General features: G+C 47.5%; 1 protein-coding gene across 1 annotated transcript in view; it reads right to left on the bottom strand.

The window, feature by feature from the left end:
- The window catches only part of EIF3CL (eukaryotic translation initiation factor 3 subunit C like), a gene marked incomplete at its 3' end in the record, with an annotated part of 51,461 nt that overhangs the window by 5,061 nt on the left and 24,969 nt on the right, over window positions 1-21,431 (bottom strand). The window contains 8 exon segments of the mRNA XM_030970692.1: window positions 4,216-4,375; window positions 5,690-5,796; window positions 6,016-6,173; window positions 7,865-7,958; window positions 13,640-13,794; window positions 14,754-14,778; window positions 17,416-17,557; window positions 19,987-20,090. Of these exon segments, the coding sequence (XP_030826552.1) occupies window positions 4,216-4,375; window positions 5,690-5,796; window positions 6,016-6,173; window positions 7,865-7,958; window positions 13,640-13,794; window positions 14,754-14,778; window positions 17,416-17,557; window positions 19,987-20,090 (945 nt within the window).

Genomic DNA, 21,431 nt, shown 5'->3' with positions numbered 1-21,431 from the left:
TCGCAAAATGGCGGCATCTCCAGGGGTTGAGGAGGTCCTGGACAGGTGGGACACAGGTGAGACACCTGGGACAGGTGAGGTCAAAAAGTCCACAGGTTTGGGGTGGAAAATGCCAAATTTGGGCAAAAAAAAAATGGAGGTTTTGGGGCTGGAAATTGAATTTTTTGGGGTTGGAAATGGAATTTTTGGAGGTCGCAAAATGGCGGCACCTCCAGGCTCAGGATGGACACAGGAGAAGCTGGGACAGGTGGGACACAGGTGGGACACAGGTGGGACATAGCTGAGACACAGGTGAGGGACAGGTGAGGAGGTTTTGGGGTGAAAAATGGCAATTTTGGGTAAAAAAATGTCAATTTTTGGGGCTGGAAATGGAATTTTTGGAGGTCACAAAATGGCGGCACCTCCAGGTCTTGAGAAGGTCCTGGACAGGTGGGACACAGGTGAGACACAGGTGGGACACCTGGCAACAAGTGAAGAAGTTTTGGGGTGAAAAATGCAAATTTTGGGCAAAAAAAAAATCAATTTTTCGGGGTGAAAATGGAGTTTTTGGAGGTCGCAAAATGGCGGCATCTGCAGGTTCAGGATGGACTCAGGAGAAGCTGGGACAGGTGGGACACAGGTGAGGAGGTTTTGGGGTGAAAAATGGCAATTTTGGGTAAAAAAATGTCAATTTTTGGGGCTGGAAATGGAAATTTTTGGGGTTGGAATTGGAGTTTTTGGAAGTCACAAAATGGCGGCATCTCCAGGGGTTGAGGAGGTCCTGGACAGGTGGGACACAGGTGAGACACAGGTGGGACACCTGGCAACAAGTGAATAAATTTTGGGGTGGAAAATGGCAATTTTGGGTAAAAAAAAAAATCAATTTTGGGGGTTGGAAATGGAAATTTTTGGAGGTCACAAAATGGCGGCATCTCCAGGTTCAGGATGGACTCAGGAGAACCTGGGACAGGTGGGACAGAGGTGAGGAGGTTTTGGGGTGAAAAATGGCAATTTTGGGTAAAAAAATGTCAATTTTTGGGGCTGGAATTGGAAATTTTTGGGGTTGGATTTGGAATTTTTGGAGGTCGCAAAATGGCGGCATCTCCAGGGGTTGAGGAGGTCCTGGACAGGTGGGACACAGGTGAGACACAGGTGAGACACCTGGCAATAAGTGAATAAATTTTGGGGTGAAAAATGGCAATTTTGGGTAAAAAAAAAATCAATTTTGGGGGGTGAAAAGGGAATTTTTGGAGACCACAAAATGGCGGCATCTTCAGGTGCAGGATGGACTCAGGAGAAGCTGGGACAGGTGGGACACAGGTGAGGGACAGGTGAGGAGGTTTTGGGGTGAAAAATGGCAATTTTGGGTAAAAAAATGTCAATTTTTGGGGTTGGAAATGGAATTTTCGGAGGTCACAAAATGGCGGCACCTCCAGGTGTTGAGAAGGTCCTGGACAGGTGGGACACAGGTGAGACACAGGTGAGACACCTGGCAACAAGTGAAGAAGTTTTGGGGTGAAAAATGCAAATTTTGGGCAAAAAAAAATCAATTTTTGGGGGTGAAAATGGAATTTTTGGAGGTCACAAGATGGCGGCATCTTCAGGTTCAGGATGGACTCAGGAGAAGCTGGGACAGGTGGGACAGAGGTAAGGGACAGGTGAGGAGGTTTTGGGGTGAAAAATGGCAATTTTGGGTAAAAAAATGTCAATTTTTGGGGCTGGAATTGGAAATTTTTGGGGTTGGATTTGGAATTTTTGGAGGTCGCAAAATGGCGGCATCTCCAGGGGTTGAGGAGGTCCTGGACAGGTGGGACACAGGTGAGACACCTGGCAATAAGTGAATAAATGTTGGGGTGAAAAATGGCAATTTTGGGCAAAAAAAAAATCAATTTTTGGGGGTAAAAATGGAGTTTTTGGAGGTCGCAAAATGGCGGCACCTCCAGGTGCAGGATGGACTCAGGAGAAGCTGGGACAGGTGGGACACAGGTGAGACACCTGGGACAGGTGAAGTCAAGAAGTCCACAGGTTTGGGGTGGAAAATGCCAAATTTGGGCAAAAAAAAAATGGAGGTTTTGGGGTTGGAAATTGAATTTCAGGTGCGTTTAACCCTCACCTGCCCAGGTGCGTGTTTAACCCTCACCCGCCCAGGTGTGTTTAACCCTCACCTGCACAGGTGCGTGTTTAACCCTTTCAGGTGTGTTTAACCCTTCCAGGTGTGTGATTTACCTGCACAGGTGTGCGTTTAACCCTCACCTGCCCAGGTGGGTTGTCGTGCTGGATGTTGTCCTGCCCAGGTGTGTTTAACCCTTACCTGCACAGGTGGGTCGGCGTGCTGGATGTTGTCCTGCAGGTGCGTTTAACCCTTTCAGGTGTGTGTTTAACCCTTTCAGGTGTGTGATTTACCTGCACAGGTGTGTTTAACCCTTTCAGGTGTGTGTTTAACCCTCACCTGCCCAGGTGTGTGTTTAACCCTTCCAGTTGTGTGATTTACCTGCCCAGGTGTGTTTAACCCTTTCAGGTGTGTTTAACCCTTTCAGGTGTGTGATTTACCTGCACAGGCGTGTGATTTACCTGCACAGGTGGGTCGGCGTGCTGGATGTTGTCCTGCAGGTGCGTTTAACCCTTTCAGGTGTGTGTTTAACCCTTCCAGGTGCGTGATTTACCTGCACAGGTGTGTGTTTAACCCTTACCTGCACAGGTGGGTTGGCGTGCTGGATGTTGTCCTGCCCAGGTGTGTTTAACCCTTTCAGGTGTGTTTAACCCTTTCAGGTGTGTTTAACCCTTTCAGGTGTGTGATTTACCTGCACAGGTGTGTTTAACCCTTTCAGGTGTGTGTTTAACCCTCACCTGCCCAGGTGTGTGTTTAACCCTTCCAGTTGTGTGATTTACCTGCCCAGGTGTGTTTAACCCTTTCAGGTGTGTGTTTAACCCTTTCAGGTGTGTGATTTACCTGCACAGGCGTGTGATTTACCTGCACAGGTGTGTTTAACCCTTTCAGGTGTGTTTAACCCTTTCAAGTGTGTGATTTACCTGCACAGGCGTGTGATTTACCTGCACAGGTGGGTCGGCGTGCTGGATGTTGTCCTGCAGGTGCGTTTAACCCTTTCAGGTGTGTGTTTAACCCTTCCAGGTGTGTGTTTAACCCTTTCAGGTGTGTGTTTAACCCTTTCAGGTGTGTGATTTACCTGCACAGGTGTGTTTAACCCTTTCAGGTGTGTGTTTAACCCTTTCAGGTGCGTGATTTACCTGCACAGGTGTGTGTTTAACCCTTCCAGGTGCGTGATTTACCTGCACAGGTGTGTGTTTAACCCTTACCTGCACAGGTGGGTCGGCGTGCTGGATGTTGTCCTGCAGGTGCGTTTAACCCTTTCAGGTGTGTGTTTAACCCTTTCAGGTGTGTGTTTAACCCTTTCAGGTGCGTGTTTAACCCTTTCAGGTGTGTGATTTACCTGCACAGGTGTGTTTAACCCTTTCAGGTGTGTGTTTAACCCTTCCAGGTGTGTGATTTACCTGCACAGGTGCGTTTAACCCTTTCAGGTGTGTGTTTAACCCTTCCAGGTGTGTGATTTACCTGCACAGGTGTGTGTTTAACCCTTCCAGGTGTGTGTTTAACCCTTTCAGGTGTGTGATTTACCTGCACAGGTGTGTTTAACCCTTTCAGGTGTGTGTTTAACCCTTTCAGGTGCGTGATTTACCTGCACAGGTGTGTGTTTAACCCTTCCAGGTGCGTGATTTACCTGCACAGGTGTGTTTAACCCTTTCAGGTGTGTGTTTAACCCTTTCAGGTGTGTTTAACCCTTTCAGGTGTGTGTTTAACCCTTCCAGGTGCGTGATTTACCTGCACAGGTGTGTGTTTAACCCTTCCAGGTGCGTGATTTACCTGCACAGGTGTGTGTTTAACCCTTACCTGCACAGGTGGGTCGGCGTGCTGGATGTTGTCCTGCAGGTGCGTTTAACCCTTTCAGGTGTGTGTTTAACCCTTTCAGGTGTGTGTTTAACCCTTCCAGGTGTGTGATTTACCTGCACAGGTGCGTTTAACCCTTTCAGGTGTGTGTTTAACCCTTCCAGGCGTGTGATTTACCTGCACAGGTGGGTCGGCGTGCTGGATGTTGTCCTGCAGGTGTGTTTAACCCTTTCAGGTGTGTGATTTACCTGCACAGGCGTGTGATTTACCTGCACAGGTGTGTGTTTAACCCTTTCAGGTGTGTGATTTACCTGCACAGGCGTGTGATTTACCTGCACAGGTGGGTCAGCGTGCTGGATGTTGTCCTGCAGGTGCGACATGAGCATGAGGTCGCGGGCGCGGTACCAGCGGCTGTGCAGGGCGTGGTGGTAGATGTGGCACAGGATGGCGCAGGTGCGGATCCGGTCCGTGCGGTCCTTGGCGTACACGAACCTGCCGCAGGTGAGGCGGGTGAGAGACGCCAAAATCCCAAAAATCTCAACCCAAAAATCCCAAAATTTCAACCCAAAAATCCCAAAATTTAAGCCCAAAAATCCTGAGATTTCAACCCTAAAATCCTGAGATTTTAACCCCAAAAATCCTGAGATTTTAATCCCAAAAAATCCCGAAATTTCAACCCAAAAAATCCTGAGATTTCAGGGACAGGTGAGGCAGAAACAGGTGAGAACTTCTGCAGCAGGTGAGACACACCTGGGCAGGTGAGACACCCAGAAATTCCGGGATTTCAACCCCAAAATCCTGAGATTTTAGGGGCAGGTAAAGCCTTAAAATCAGGTGAGAGATCCTGAGACAGGTGAGATACACCTGGGCAGGTGAGACACGTGTGTCCCTGCTCCATCCAGGTGTGTCCCTGTCCCTTTTTCTCCCATCCAGATGTGTCCCCACCCCCTCCAGGTGTGCCCAGGTGTGTCTCTCACTCATCCAGGTGTGTCCTAATCCCACCCAGGTGTGTCCCCACCCCCTCCAGGTGTGCCCAGGTGGGTCCCTCACTCATCCAGGTGTGTCCCGACCCCACCCAGGCGCGCCCAGGTGTGTCCCCACCCTCTCCAGGTGTGCCCAGGTGTACCCTGAGCCCATCCAGGTGTGTCCCAACGCCATCCAGATGTGTCCTAACCCCATCCAGGTGTGTCCCTGCTCCATTCAGGTGTGCCCAGGTGTGTTCCTGTCCCCTTTTCCCCCACCCAGGTGTGTCCCCACCCCGTCCAGGTGTGCCCAGGTGTGTCCCTGTCCCCTTTTCCCCCACCCAGGTGTGCCCTGACCCCATCCAGGTGCATCCAGGTGTGTCCCAACCCCATCCAGGTGTGCCCTGACCCCATCCAGGTGTGCCCAGGTGTGTCCCTGTCCCCTTTTCCCCCATTCAGGTGTGTCCCCACCCCCTCCAGGTGTGCCCAGGTGTGTCCCCACCCCCTCCAGGTGTGTCCCAACCCTCTCCAGGTGTGTCCCAACCCCACCCAGGTGTGCCCTGACCCCACCCAGGTGTGTCCCCACCCCGTCCAGGTGTGCCCAGGTGTGTCCCTGTCCCCTTTTCCCCCACCCAGGTGTGTCCCAACCCCATCCAGGTGTGTCCAGCTGTGTCCCAACCCCACCCAGGTGTGCCCTGACCCCCATCCAGGTGTGCCCAGGTGTGTCCCTGTCCCCCTTTTCCCCCATCCAGGTGTGTCCCCACCCCCTCCAGGTGTGCCCAGGTGTGTCCCCACCCCTCAGGTGTCCCCCCCCCCCCTCCCCCACCCCCAGGCGCCCCCTCACCTGCACAGCCTCTCCATCAGCGCCTCCGAATCCTCCTCCTCTTCCTCCTCCTCCTCCTTCGCCCGCTCCTCCTTCGCCTGCCCGTCCGTCTGTCCGTCCTCCTTCGCCTGCCCGTCCGTCTGTCCGCCCTCCTTCGCCCGCCCGTCCTCCTCCTCCTCCTCCTGCTGCTTCACCTGTCCGTCCTTCCGCCCCTCCTCCTCCTTCTCCTGCCCGTCCTCCTTCTCCTTGCCTTCCTCCTCCTCCTCCTCCTCCTCCTCGTCCTCGGCGTCCCTCTGTCCGTCCACGCGGCGGCGCCGTCCGTCCGTCCGTCCCTGGCAGCGGCGGGCGTGGCGGCGCCCGTAGTCGACGCTTTAGTAGGTGTGCAGGATGCGGCGCAGGTAGACGCGGCACAGCTCCTCGGGGCTGCCCTTGCCCTGCAGGTAGCGCTGCAGCCGCGCGATGATGCGGCACACGCGGCCCTCGTCCTTCAGGTGCTCCACGTACTCTGGGGGAGGGGGACAACACCACACCTGGGTTACCTGGGGGACAGGTGAGGTCACAAAAGCCAAAAACCCAAAAAACCCAAAAAAAACCCCCCAAAAATCCCATCCAGGTGAGCCCCAGGTGAGCCCCAGTTCAGGATCAGGTGCTCCACGTACTCTGGGGGGGGACGGACGACAAAATCACCTGGGTTACCTGGGGAGCTCACCTGGGGGACAGGTGAGGTTATAAAACCCAAAAAACCTAAAAAAACCCAAAAAAAAACCCCAAAAACCCCATCCAGGTGAGCCCCAGGTGAGGATCTGGGTCCTTCAGGTGCTCCACGTACTCTGGGGGAAAGGGACAAAACCAAACACACACCTGGGTTACCTGGGGGACAGGTGAGGTCACAAAAGCCAAAAAAACCCAAAAAAAAAACCCCCAAAAAGCCCATCCAGGAGAGTCCTAGGTGAGCCCCAGGTGAGGATCTGGGTCCTTCAGGAGCTCCAGGCGTTCTGAGGTCACACCTGGACACACCTGAGCTCACCTGGGGGACAAATGAGGTCGTAAAACCCAAAAAAACCCCCAAAAACCCAAAAAAAACCCCCAAAAATCCCATCCAGGTGAGTCCTAGGTGAGTCTCAGGTGAGTCCCAGGTCAGGATCAGGTGTTCCAGGTGCTCTGAGATCACACCTGGGTTACCTGGGAGAGCTCACCTGGGGGACAGGTGAGGTCACAAAACCCAAAAAAAACCCCCAAAAAATCCACCCAGGTGAGCCCCAGTTCAGGATCAGGTGCTCCACGTTCTCTTGGGGGGGAGGGGGACAAAATCACACCTGGGTTACCTGGGGAGCTCACCTGGGGGACAGGTGAGGTCATAAAACCCAAAAAACCTCCAAAAACCCAAAAAAAAACCCCAAAAATCCCATCCAGGTGAGCCCCAGGTGAGGATCTGGGTCCTTCAGGTGCTCCACATACTCTGGGGAGGGACAAAACCACCTGGGTTACCTGGGGAGCTCACCTGGGGGACAGGTGAGGTCACAAAACCCAAAAAACCTCCAAAAACCCAAAAAAAACCCCCAAAAATCCCATCCAGGGGAGTCCTAGGTGAGTCCCAGGTGAGGATCTGGGTCCTTCAGGAGCTCCAGGTGTTCTGAGGTCACACCTGGAAACACCTGAGCTCACCTGGGGGACAGGTGAGGTCATAAAACCCAAAAAAACCTAAAAAAAACCCCAAAAAAACCCCCCAAAAATCCAAAAAATCCCACCCAGGTGAGCCCCAGGTGAGGATCTGGGTCCTTCAGGTGCTCCAGGTGCTCTGGGTGAGGGAAAAACCACCTGGGTTACCTGGGGGACAGGTGAGGTGATAAAAACTCAAAGAAGCTTCTTTTATTTTTGGTTCATTTTAGGTGTTTTTGGGGTTTTCAGCTTCTTTGGGATTTTGGGGGGATTTTTGGGTTTTTCTTGGGGGTTTCACGGTTTTCTTTTGGGATTCTTTGGTTTTTTGGTTTATTTCAGGCGGTTTTTTGGGTTTTTCTTGGGGGTTTTTTGGATTACTTTTGGGATTTTTTGGGTTTATTTTAGGCATTTTTTGGGGGTTTTTTCAGGGTTTCTTTGGTTTTTTTTTTTTTGGGGTTTTTTTTTTTTTTTTTTTTTTTTTTTTTGGGGATTTTTTGGGGTTTTCTGGAATCTCTTCACCCGCCCCGCGTGACCCACCCTGGGAGTGCGGGTCGGTGTTCTGCATGATCTTGGTGAACTCCTCGTCCATGCGCTCCACCAGGGTCAGGACACAGCCTCGGACACGGAACGGCTGGAAATGAACCGAAAACCCCATAAATCACCCCAAAATCACCCCAAAATCACCCCTGAGCTCCACCAGGGGACCCCCGGCTAAAATAACAAAACCCCATAAATCACCCCAAAATCACCCCAAAATAACCCCAAAATGACCCCAAAATCACCCAAAATCACCCCAAAATCACCCCTGAGCTCCACCAGGGTGAGCATGCAGCCTCGGACACGGAACGGCTGGAAATGAACCCAAAAATCCCATAAATGACCCCAAAATCACCCCTGAGCTCCACCAGGGTGAGCGCGCAGCCACAGACCAGAATGGCTAAGCGAACCAAAAATCATAAATACCCCAAAATAAAAAATCCCATAAATACCCAACACCAACACCCCAAAATCACCCCTGAGCTCCACCAGGGTGAGCACACGCAAGGACACGGAACAGCTGGAAATGAACCCAAAAACCCCATAAATGACCCCAAAATCACCCAAAATCACCCCTGAGCTCCACCAGGCTCAGGACACAGTCACGGACCCGGAATGGCTGGAAATGAACCCAAAAATCCCATAAATTACCCAAAAATCCCATAAATCACTCCAAAATCCCCATAAAACCCCCAAAATCACCCCTGAGCTCCACCAGGGTGAGCACGCAGCCTCGGATCTAGAATGGTTGGAAATGACCCCAAAAATCCCATAAATCACCCCAAAAGTGACCCCAGAACCACCAAGATCACCCCAAACCCAACACGGACCCCAAAAGGACCCCAGCCTCAAATAACCCAAAAATCCCATAAATGACCCCAAAATCACCCCAAACCTCCACCAGGGTGAGCACGCAGCCACGGACCTGGAATGGCTGGAAATGAACCCAAAAATCCCATAAATGACCCCAAAATCACCCCAAAATCACCCCAAAATCACCCCTGAGCTCCACCAGGCTCAGGACACAGCCTCGGACACGGAATGGCTGGAAATGAACCCAAAAATCCCATAAATCACCCCAAAATCACCCAAAATCACCCCTGAGCTCCACCAGGGTAAGGACACCGCCACAGACCTGGAACGGCTGAAAACGAACCCAAAAATCCCATAAATCACCCCAAAATCACCCCAAATCACCCAAAATGACCCAAAATCACCCCTGAGCTCCACCAGGGTCAGCACGCAGCCACGGACCCGGAATAGCTGAAATAACCCAAAACCCCATAAATGACCCCAAATTGACCCCAAAATCACCCCAAAATACCCCAAAATCACCCAAAATCACCCCAAAATCACCCCTGAGCTCCACCAGGGTCAGCACGCAGCCACGGACCCGACGGAACGACTGAAAATGAACCCAAAAACCCCATAAATGACCCCAAAATCACCCCAAAATACCCCATAAAAATCACCCAAAATCACCCAAAATCACCCCTGAGCTCCACCAGGGTCAGCACGCAGCCTCGGATCTAGAATGGCTGGAAATGACCCCAAAAATCCCATAAATCACCCCAAAAGTGACCCCAGAACCCCAAAATCACCCCAAATCCCATAAATCACCCCAAAAGTGACCCCAGAACCCCAAAATCACCCCAAATCCCATAAATCACCCCAAAAGTGACCCCTGAGCTCCACCAGGGTGAGCACGCAGCCACGGACACGGAACGGCTGGAAATGAACCCAAAAAAATCACCCAAAAATCCCATAAATGAACCCAAAATCACCCCTGAGCTCCACCAGGCTCAGGACACCGCCACGGACATGGAACGGCTGAAAACGAACCCAAAAATCCCATAAATCACCCCAAAATCACCCAAAATCACCCCTGAGCTCCACCAGGGTGAGCATGCAGCCACAGACACGGAACGGCTGGAAATGAACCCAAAAAAATCACCCAAAAATCCCATAAATGACCCAAAAATACCCCAAAATCACCCCTGAGCTCCACCAGGGTGAGCACGCAGCCACAGACACGGAACGGCTGGAAATGAACCCAAAAAACACCCAAAAATACCCCAAAATCACCCAAAAATCACCCCCAATGAGCCCAATCACCTCAGGACCCCCACAACCCTGGAACGGCTGAAAACGAACCCAAAAATCCCATAAATTACCCCAAAAATCCCATAAATGACCCCAAAATCACCCCAAAATCACCCCACACGCTCCACCAGGGTCAGCACGCAGCCACGGACCCGGAATGGCTGGAAACGAACCCAAAAATCCCATAAATGAACCCAAAAGTGACCCCAGAACCCCAAAATCACCCAAAATCCCATAAATAACCCTAAAAGCAACCCCAAAATCCCAAAAATCACCCCAAAAGTGACCCGTGAGCTCCACCAGGGTGAGCACACAGCCACGGACCCGGAACAGCTGGAAATGAACCCAAAAATCCCATAAATGACCCCAAAATCCCATAAATCACTCCAAAATCCCCCCAAAATCACCCCTGAGCTCCACCAGGGTCAGCATGCAGCCACAGACCCGGAATGGCTGGAAATGAACCCAAAAACCCCATAAATGACCCCAAAAATCCCAAAAGTGACCCCTGAGCTCCACCAGGGTCAGCACACAGCCTCGGATCTAGAATGGTTGGAAATGACCCCAAAAATCCCATAAATCACCCCAAAAGTGACCCCAGAACCCCAAAATCACCCCAAATCCCATAAATCACCCCAAAGTGACCCCAGAACCCCAAAATCACCCAAAATCCCATAAATCACCCCAAAAGTGACCCCTGAGCTCCACCAGGGTGAGCACGCAGCCACGGACATGAAACGGCTGGAAATGAACCCAAAAAATCACCCATAAATCCCATAAATGACCCAAAATCACCCCTGAGCTCCACCAGGGTCAGGACACAGCCACGACCGAATGGCTGGAACAGAAACCAAAAACCCAAAAGGACCCCAAAACCCCAAAATCACCCAAAATCCCATAAATCACCCCATAAATCAACCCCAAAATCACCCAAAATCACCCCAAAAATCACCCCTGAGCTCCACCAGGGTCAGGACACAGCCACGGACCCAAACGGCTGAAAATGAACCCAAAAATCCCATAAATGACCCCAAAATCAAACCAAAACCATAAATCACCCAAAATCACCCAAAATACCCCTGAGCTCCACCAGGGTCAGCACACAGCCACGGACCTAGAATGGCTGGAAATGACCCCAAAAATCCCATAAATCACCCCAAAAATCCAAAAGTGACCCCAGACCCCCAAGGTCACCCCAACCTCCCATCTATGGTTGGAAATACCCCAAAATCCCATAAATCACCCAAAATACCCCAGACCCCAAAATCACCCAAAATCCATAAATCACCCCAAAAGTGACCCCCAGAACCCCAAAATCACCCAAAATCCAAAAATAACCCAAAAACAAACCCAAAAATCCCAAAAATACCCCAAAATCACCCCTGAGCTCCACCAGGTCAGCACACAGCCACGGACACGGAAGGCTGGAAATGAACCCAAAAATCCCATAAATACCCCAAAATCCCAAAATACCCCAAAATCACCCCAAACCTCCACCAGGGTCAGCATGCAGCCACAGACACGGAATGGCTGGAAATGAACCCAAAAAATCACCCAAAAATCCCCCAAAAATGCCCCAAAATCACCCCTGAGCTCCACCAGGGTCAGCACACGCCACGGATCTAGAATGGTTGAAAATGAACCCAAAAATCCCATAAATTACCCCAAAAATCCCCCAAAACCCCAAAATCACCCCAAATCCCCCTAAATCACCCCCAGGGTGACCCCAGAACCCCAAAATGACCCAAAATCCCATAAATCACCCCAAAAGTGACCCCAGACTCCCACCCCCAGGGTGAGCCCCACACGACAGAAGCCGAAAAGAACCCAAAAATCCCATAAATGAACCCAAAATCACCCCTGAGCTCCACCAGGGTCAGGACACAGCCACGGACACGGAACGGCTGGAAACGAACCCAAAAATCCCATAAATCACCCCAAAAGTGACCCCAAAATCAGCCCAAAATCACCCGTGAGCTCCACCAGGGTGAGCACACCCCCAACATAAATGCTGAAAACAAAAAAACCCCAAAAATCCCATAAATGACCCCAAAATCACCCCTGAGCTCCACCAGGGTCAGGACACAGCCATGCACCTGGAACAGCTGAAAACGAACCCAAAATCCCCATAAATCACCCCATAAATCACCCCATAAATCACCCCATAAATCACCCCAAAATCACCCCTGAGCTCCACCAGGGTGAGCACGCAGCCTCGGACCCAGAACGGCTGGAAATGAACCCAAAAATCCCATAAATGAACCCAAAAATCCCAAAAGTGACCCCTGAGCTCCACCAGGGTGAGCACGCAGCCTCGGATCTAGAATGGTTGGAAATGACCCCAAAAATCCCATAAATCACCCCAAAATGACCCCAAAATCACCCCTGAGCTCCACCAGGCTCAGGACACAGCCTCGGACACGGAATGGCTGGAAATGAACCCAAAAACCCCATAAATGACCCCAAAACTGCCCCATAACCAACTCCAAAACCCCCCAGGTATCCCCAAACCCCATAAATGGATCCCAAAACTCCCCAAAACCCCCCAAATAACCCAAAAACTGCCCCACAAATGACCCCGAACCCCATAAATGACCCCAAAAACCCCATAAATGACCCCAAACCCCATAAATGACCCCAAACCCCACAAATGACCCCATAACTGCCCCCAAAACTGCCCCAGACCTGCTCGTGGTTGCCGAGGTTCTCGGACTGCCCCACAAATGGATCCCAAACCCCACAAATGCCCCCAAAACCCCACAAATGACCCCATAACTGCTCCCAAGACCCCACAAATGCCCCCAAACCCGACAAATGACCCCATAACTGTCCCCAAACCCCATAAATGACCCCAAACCTCCAAAAGTGACCCCATAACTGCCCCCAAAACTGCCCCAGACCTGCTCGGGGTTGCCGAGGTTCTCAGATTGCCCCATAAATGATGCCAAACCCCATAAATGCCCCCAAAACCCCACAAATGACCCCATAACTGCCCCCAAACTCCTTAAATGACCCCAAAACCCCATAAATGCCCCCATAACTGCCCCCAAACCCCATAAATGCCCCCAAACCCCACAAATGACCCCATAACTGCCCCCATAACTGCCCCAGACCTGCTCGGGGTTGCCCAGCCCTGTAATGCCCCGCCCCCACAAATGGATCCCAAACCCCATAAATGCCCCCAAAACCCCATAAATGACCCCAAAAACCCCATAAATGACCCCAAACCCCATAAATGACCCCCAAAACCCCATAACTGCCCCCACAACTGCCCCGCACCTGCTCAGGGTTGCCGAGGTTCTCAGATTGCCCCATAAATGGATCCCAAACCCCACAACTGCCCCCAAACCCCATAAATGACCCCAAAAACCCCATAAATGCCCCCAAACCCCATAAATGCCTCCATAACTGCCCCCAAACTCCTTAAATGACCCCAAAACCCCATAAATGACCCCATAACTGCCCCCAAGACCCCATAACTGCCCCCAAACCCCACAAATGCCCCCAAAACTGCCCCCATAACTGCCCCAGACCTGCTTGGGGTTGCCGAGGTTCTCAGATTGCCCCATAAATGACCCCAAACCCCATAAATGACCCCAAAAACCCCATAAATGCCCCCAAACCCCATAACTGCCCCCAAACCCCACAAATGCCCCCATAACTGCCCCAGACCTGCTCGGGGTTGCCGAGGTTCTCGGACTCCTCCAGGACGTTTTAACCCACCAAAATCCCAAGTGGACCCCAAAAACCCAAGCGACCTCCAGATGCAGCCCAGGCACTTCTGCCACGAGCGTCGCAGAAATGGAAAGAACCAAAAAATTGTAAATCTGAGCCCAAAAATCCCAAATGTGACCCCAAAATCCCAAATGTGACCCCACAGATTGGTCCTGACCCCACAGATCAGCCCAGGCACTTCTGCCACAGCTCCGCCTGGAAATGAACCAAAAACCCCAAATGTGACCCCAAAATCCCAAATGTGACCCCAAAATCCCAAATGTGACCCCAAAATCCCAAATGTGACCCCAAAAACCCCAAATGTGACCCCAAAATCCCAAACTGACCCCACGGATTGGTCCAGGCACTTCTGCCAGAGTTCAGGCGGGAAAGGGACACAAAAATCCCAAATTTGACCCCAAAAATCCCAAATTTGAACCCAAAAATCCCAAAGTGACCCCACAGATGCAGCCCAGGCACTTCTGCCACAGCTCCGGCTGGAAATGAACCAAAAACCCCAAATGTGACCCCAAAATCCCCAAATGTGACCCCAAAAACCCCAAAAAGTTATAAATGTTACCCTAAAAATCCCAAATCTGAGCCCAAAACCCCAAATTTAACCCCAAAATCCCAAATGTGACCCCACAGATTGGTCCAGGCACTTCTACCAGAGTTCAGGCGGGAAAGGGACACAAAAATCCCAAATTTGACCCCAAAAATCCCAAATGTGACCCCAAAAATCCCAAATTTGAACCCAAAAATCCCAAACTGACCCCACAGCTCAGCCCAGGCACTTCTGCCAGAGTTCTGGCTGAAAAGGGACACAAAAATCCCAAATGTGACCCCAAAAATCCCAAATGTGACCCCCAAAACCCCAAATGTGACCCCAAAAATCCCAAATGTGACCCCAAAAATCCCAAATGTGACCCCACAGATTGGTCCAGGCACTTCTGCCAGAGTTCAGGCTGAAAAGGGACACAAAAATCCCAAATGTGACCCCAAAAATCCCAAATGTGACCCCAAAAATCCCAAATGTGACCCCAAAAATCCCAAACTGACCCCACAGATCAGCCCAGGCACTTCTGCCACAGCTCGGGCTGGCAAAACCCAAATGAACCAAAAACCCCAAATGTGACCCCAAAATCCCAAATGTGACCCCAAAATTCCCAAATCTGACCCAAAAACCCCAAATTTAACCCCAAAATCCCAAATGTGACCCCACAGACTGGTCCAGGCACTTCTACCAGAGTTCAGGTGGGAAAGGGACACAAAAATCCCAAATTTGACCCCAAAAATCCCAAATGTGACCCCAAAACCCCAAATGTGACCCCAAAATCCCAAATGTGACCCCAAAAATCCCAAATGTGACCCCAAAAATCCCAAATTTGACCCCCAAAATCCCAAATGTGACCCCAAAATCCCAAATCTGACCCCAAAAATCCCAAATTTGAACCCCAAAATCCCAAATTTGACCCCAAAAATCCCAAATGTGACCCCAAAAATCCCAAATTTGACCCCCAAAATCCCAAATGTGACCCCAAAAATCCCAAATCTGACCCCAAACTGACCCCCAAAGCCCCAAAGGTGAGCCCAGGAATGAGTCCTGACCCCACAAATCCCAAACTTGCCCAACAACCGCCCAAAAAACCCAAAGAAATCCCATTTTCAACCCCAATTTCCCCCAAATTTTAACCCTTTCTAAGCCCTCACATAGCCCCCAAAACCCCCCAAAAATTCCCATTTTTAACCCCTTTTTCCCCTAAATTTTCACCCTTTTTTCACCCAATTTTTCCCCAATTTCCCCCCATTTTTAACCCTTTCTTCACCTCCATATAAGCCCCAAAAATCCAAATTAAATCCCATTTTTAACCCCATTTTTCCCCATTTCTTGCCCATTTTTAACCCTTTTTTCACCCAATTTTCCCCAATTTCCCCCCAATTTTTTTGCCCATTTTCCCCCTTTTTTCCCCAATTCCACCTTCATGCAGGCGGCCAGGTTGGGGCTGTAGTCACACAAAAATCCAAATTAATTCCATTTTAACCCCATTTTTAACCCTTTTTTCACCCAATTTTCCCCCAATTTTTTACCCAATTTTCCTCCCATTTTTCCCCCATTTTTAACCCTTTCTTCAGCTCCATACAAGCCCCAAAAATCCAAATTAAATCCCATTTTTAACCCCATTTTTTCCCCATTTTTTCCCCATTTCTTGCCCATTTTAACCCTTTTTTCACCCAATTTTTCCCCAATTTCCCCCCCCATTTTTTGCCCATTTTTCCCTTTTTTTCCCCCAATTCCACCTTCATGCAGGCGGCCAGGTTGGGGTTGTAGTCACACAAAAAATCCAAATTAATTCCATTTTAACCCCATTTTTAACCCTTTTTTCACCCAATTTTCCCCCAATTTTTTACCCAATTTTCCCCCATTTTTCCCCCATTTTAACCCTTTTCTTCAGCTCCATACAAGCCCCAAAAATCCAAATTAAATCCCATTTTTAACCCCATTTTTAACCCAAATTTTCCCCAAATTTCCACCCATTTTTTCCCCAATTTCCCACCAAATTTTAACCCTTTCTAAGCCTTCACATAGCCCCCAAAACCCCCAAAAATTCCCATTTTTAACCCCTTTTTCCCCAAATTTTCACCCCAATTTCCACCCATTTTTTCACCCACTATTAACCCTTTATTTACCTTCACATAACCTCGAAAAACCAAAAAAAATTTCCCATTTCTTGCCCATTTTTAACCCTTTTTTCACCCGAATTTCCCCCAATTTTCCCCCAATTTTCCCCAATTTCCCCCATTTTTAACCCTTTCTTCACCTCCATACAAGCCCCAAAAATCCAAATTAAATCCCATTTTTAACCCCATTTTTCCCCATTTTTAACCCTTTCTTCACCCAATTCCCCCACATTTTTTTGCCCGTTTTCCCCTTTTTTCCCCCAATTCCACCTTCATGCAGGCGGCCAGGTTGGGGTTGTAGTCACACAAAAAATCCAAATTAAATCCCATTTTTAACCCCATTTTTAACCCTTTTTTCACCCAATTTTCCCCCAGTTTTAACCCTTTCTTCACCTCCATACAAGCCCCAAAAATCCAAATTAAATCCCATTTTTAACCCCAATTTTTCCCCATTTTTAACCCTTTCTTCACCCAATTCCCCCCATTTTTTTGCCCGTTTTCCCTTTTTTTTGCCCCAATTCCACCTTCATGTAGGCGGCCAAGTTGGGGTTGCAGTCACACAAAAAATCCAAATTAAATCCCATTTTAACCCCAAATTTTCCCCATTTTTAACCCTTTTTTTCACCCAATTTTCCCCCATTTTTAATCCTTTCTTCACCTCCATACAAGCCCCAAAAATTCAAATTAAATCCCATTTTTAACCCCATTTTTTCCCCATTTTTCCCCAAATTTTCACCCAATTTCCACCCATATTTCACCCACTATTAACCCTTTATTTACCTTCACATAACCTCGAAAATCCAAAAAAATTTCCCATTTCTTGCCCATTTTTAACCCTTTTTTCACCCAATTTTCCCCCAGTTTTAACCCTTTTTTCACCTCCATACAAGCCCCAAAAATCCAAATTAAATCCCATTTTTAACCCCATTTTTTCCCCATTTTTTCCCCATTTCTTGCCCACTTTTAACCCTTTTTTCACCCGAATTTCCCCCAATTTTTCCCAATTTCCCCCCAATTTTTTTGCCCGTTTTCCCCCTTTTTTGCCCCAATTCCACCTTCATGTAGGCGGCCAGGTTGGGGTTGTAGTCGTAGAGCGAGGCCACGATGTTGAATTTGATTTTGAGCTCCAGGGGCACGCCCAGGTTGTGCTCGTGCGCCACGGCCACCAGGTGCTGCAGCAGCTCGATCTGGGCAGCCCTGGGGGCAACAATTGGGGTGAAAAACGGGGAAATCGGTTCAAAATAGGGAGGGGGGGCTTGGGGAAAATTTGGGGGAAATTGGGTGAAAATTGGGCGAGAAACGGGCGAAAAATGGGATTAAAACGGGGGAAAAATTAGGAAAATTTGGATTAAAATGGGGGAATGGAGAGAAAATGAGATAGAAAGGGAAAATTTGGGGAAAAACTGGAGAAAAAATTAGGGAAACTTTAGAGGGGAAAAATTGAGAAAAAAATGAAGGAAAAGAAGTGGTGGAAAAGGGGTTAAAATTGGTTATAAAGGGTTAAAAGGGGGGTGGAAAATGGGTGAGAAAGGGTTAAAAATGGGGTGAAAAATGGGGGGGAATTGGGGAAATGAGGGTGGGAAACGGGAAAAATGGAGTGAAGAATGGGTGAAGAAAGGGTTAAAAAGGAGCTGAAAAAATAGGGAAATTGGTCAAAAATGAGAAGGAAATTGGGTGAAAAAAGGGTTAAAAACGGGGTTAAAATGGGTGAAAACCAATGAAAAATCAGACATAAAGGGTTAAAAATGGGAGGAATAATTTGGGGAGAAAGGGTTAAAAATGGAGTGGAAAAAGAGGGGAAATGGGGTGAAAAATGGGGGAAAAAAGGGTTAAAAATAGGGTGGAAAATGGGGGAAAAAAGGGGGAAAAAGGGTTAAGAATGGGCTGGAAAAAGGGTTAAAATGGGTTATGAAAGGGTTAAAATTCAGTAAAATTTGAGAGGAAAATAGGTAAAGAAAGGGTTAAAAATGGGGTGGAAAATGGGTTAAAAAAGGGGAAATTGGTTAAAATTGGGGGGGAAATTAGGGGTGGAAAACAGGTAAAAAAGGGTTAAAATGGACTTAAAAATGGGTTATAAACAGGCGAGAAAAGGGTTAAAAATGGGTTAAAAATGGGGCTGAAATGGGTCAAAAAAGGGGGAAATTGGTTAAAAAGGAGGGGGATTTATTGGGGGGAAATTGGGGTGGAAAATGGGCAAAGAAAGGGTTAAAAATGGGGTGGAAAATGGGCAAAGAAAGGGTTAAAAATTGGTTATGAAAAGGTTAAAAATGGAGCGAAAATCGGGGCAAAATTGGGGGAGAAAAGGGAAATTTTGGGGCAAATTTGGGGGGAATTTTAGGACAATTTTAAGGTGAATTTTAAGACAATTTCAGGAGAATTTGGGGTGAATTTGGGTTTTTTGGGGGTGAATTTTGGGGGAATTTTAGGACAATTTTGGGGTGAATTTTGCCACAATTTTAGAAGAATTTTTGGGTGAATTTTGGGTAATTTTGGGTGATTTTAGGGCAATTTAAAGTGGATTTTGGGTCATTTTTAGGGGACTTTAAATGGGATTTTTTGGGAATTTTTGGTGCATTTTGGGGCCAATTTTGGGTGAATTTTAGGACAATTTTAGGACAATTTTGGGTGATTTTAGGGCAATTTAAAGTGGATTTTGGGTCATTTTTAGGGGACTTTAAATGGGATTTTTGAGGGAATTTTTTGGGAATTTTGGGGGAATTTTGGGACAATTTGGGTTGAATTTGGGGTTTTTTAAAAGGTGATTTTGGGTGAATTTTGGGTGAATTTTAGGACAATTTTAGAAGAATTTTTGGGGTAATTTTGGGTGATTTTTGGCACAATTTAAAGTGGATTTTGGGTCATTTTTAGGGGACTTTAAATGGGATTTTTGGGGGAATTTTTTGTGAATTTTGGGGGAAATTTAGGACAATTTTAAGGTGAATTTTAAGACAATTTTAGGAAAATTTGGGGTGAATTTGGGGTTTTTTTGGGGTGAATTTTGGGTGAATTTTAGGACAATTTTTGGGTGAATTTTAGGACAATTTTAGAAGAATTTTAAGAGAATTTTGGGTCACTTTTAGGGGACTTTAAATGAGATTTTTGGGGGAATTTTTGGTGAATTTTGGGCCAATTTCAGGGCAATTTTGGGTGAATTTTGGGGCGAATTTTGGGTGAATTTGGGTACAATTTTCAGGCAATTTAAAGTGAATTTTGGGTCATTTTTAGGGGACTTTAAATGGGATTTTGGGTGAATTTGGGAGGATTTTTTGCTAAATTTTAGGACAATTTCAGGCTGATTTTGGGTGAATTTTGGGTGATTTTAGAACAATTTTAAGAGAATTTTGGGTCACTTTTAGGGGACTTTAAATGGGATTTTTGGGGGAATTTTTTGTGAATTTTGGGGCAAATTTTGGGACAACTTCAGGGCAATTTTGGGTGATTTTTGGGCCAATTTCAGGTTAAATTTGGGTGATTTTGGGGCCGATTTTGGGTGAATTTTGGGCCAATTTCAGGTTAAATTTGGGTGATTTTTGGGCCGATTTTGGGTGATTTTTGGGCCAATTTCAGGGCAATTTTGGGTGATTTTGGGGCCGATTTTGGGGTGAAATTTGGGGTTTTTTGCCCACCTGTCGGTGCCTTTCTTGCCCCGGGCCTGCAGGATCTCGTTGAGTTTTTTCACCACGAGCCCCACGGTGATCTCGGTGCCCTTGGCGAACATTTTGGGCTTTTCCTGCCCCCAAAAAAACCCCAAAAACAAAAGTCAAAAAAAGCCCCAAAATTTCAATTAAAAACCCCCCAAAATCCCCCAAAAATTCCCCCCAAAAATCCCTACAAATATTCAAAAAATGCCCCAAAAATGGCTCAAAAGTCCCCCCAAAATATCCCTCAAAAAGCAACTTTTTTCCCAAAATCTCTAAAAATTTCCATCTCGATCCCCAAAGCACAAAAAAATCCCCTAAAAATTCCATTTTCTCCCCTAAAATCCCAATTTTTCCTCATTTTTCCCCTGTTTTGTACCCAATTTTCACCAAATTTTCACCTCAATTTTCCCAAATTCCCCAAAATCTCCATCCCAATTTTCATCCCATTTTTCCTCCAATTTTTCCCAATTTCAATCCCATTTTTCACTCAATTTTATTCCAATGTTTTCCTCATTTTTGACTCAATTTTCATCTCATTTTTCCCTCCAAAAAAATCCCCTAAAATTCAATTTTTTTCCCTAAAAATTCCTGGTCTTCCCCCCCAAAAAATCCCAAAAGATTCCAATGTTTTGCCCCCAAAATTCAAAATTTTTACCCCAAAAAATTCAAAATTTTTCCCCCAAAAGTTTCAGATTTTTTCCCCCAAAAAAATCCCCCAAATTTCTTCTTTTTTCCCCCTAAAAATTCCCAGTTTTTCCCCCAAAATCCAAAATTTTCCCCCAAAATTTCAGATTTTATTCCCAAAAATCCCATTTTTCCCCCCAAAATTTCCATTTTTTGCCCCAAAAATTCCCAGTTTTTCCCAAAAAATCCAAGATTTTTTCCCCAAAAATCCATAAAATTCCTATTTTTCCCCTAAAATCCATATTTTTTCCCCCAAAATCCCATTTCTTCCCCTAAAAATTCCCATTCTTTCCTCCAAAAATCCCCCAAAATTCAAATTTTTACCCCAAAATTCCCAAAAATCCCATTTTTTCCCCTAAGTACAATATTTTCCCCCAAATCCCCCCAAAAATTCCATTTTTTCCTCCAAAAATCCCCAAAAAATTCAAATTTTTCCCCCCAAAATTCAAATTTTTCCCCCCAAATCCAAAATTTTTCCTCAAAAAATTTCAGATTTTTTCCCCCAAAAATTCCCATTTTTTTCCCAAAATTCCCATTCTTTCCTCCAAAAAATCCCCCCAAAATTCCCATTTTTACCCCAAAAATCCCAATTCTTTCCCCAAAATTCCCAAAAATCCCATTTTTTCCCCCTAAATTCAATTTTTTTCCCCCAAATCCCCCCAAAAATTCCATTTTTTCCTCCAAAAAATCCCCAAAAATTCAAATTTTTCCCCCCAAAATTCAAATTTTTCCCCCGAAATCCAAAA

Source organism: Camarhynchus parvulus, unplaced genomic scaffold (assembly GCF_901933205.1).
Source record: "Camarhynchus parvulus unplaced genomic scaffold, STF_HiC, whole genome shotgun sequence".
In the NCBI taxonomy this organism is placed as follows: domain Eukaryota; kingdom Metazoa; phylum Chordata; class Aves; order Passeriformes; family Thraupidae; genus Camarhynchus; species Camarhynchus parvulus.
Note: the sequence above shows the minus strand (reverse complement) of the source record. Positions and strands in the feature narration are given on the sequence as shown.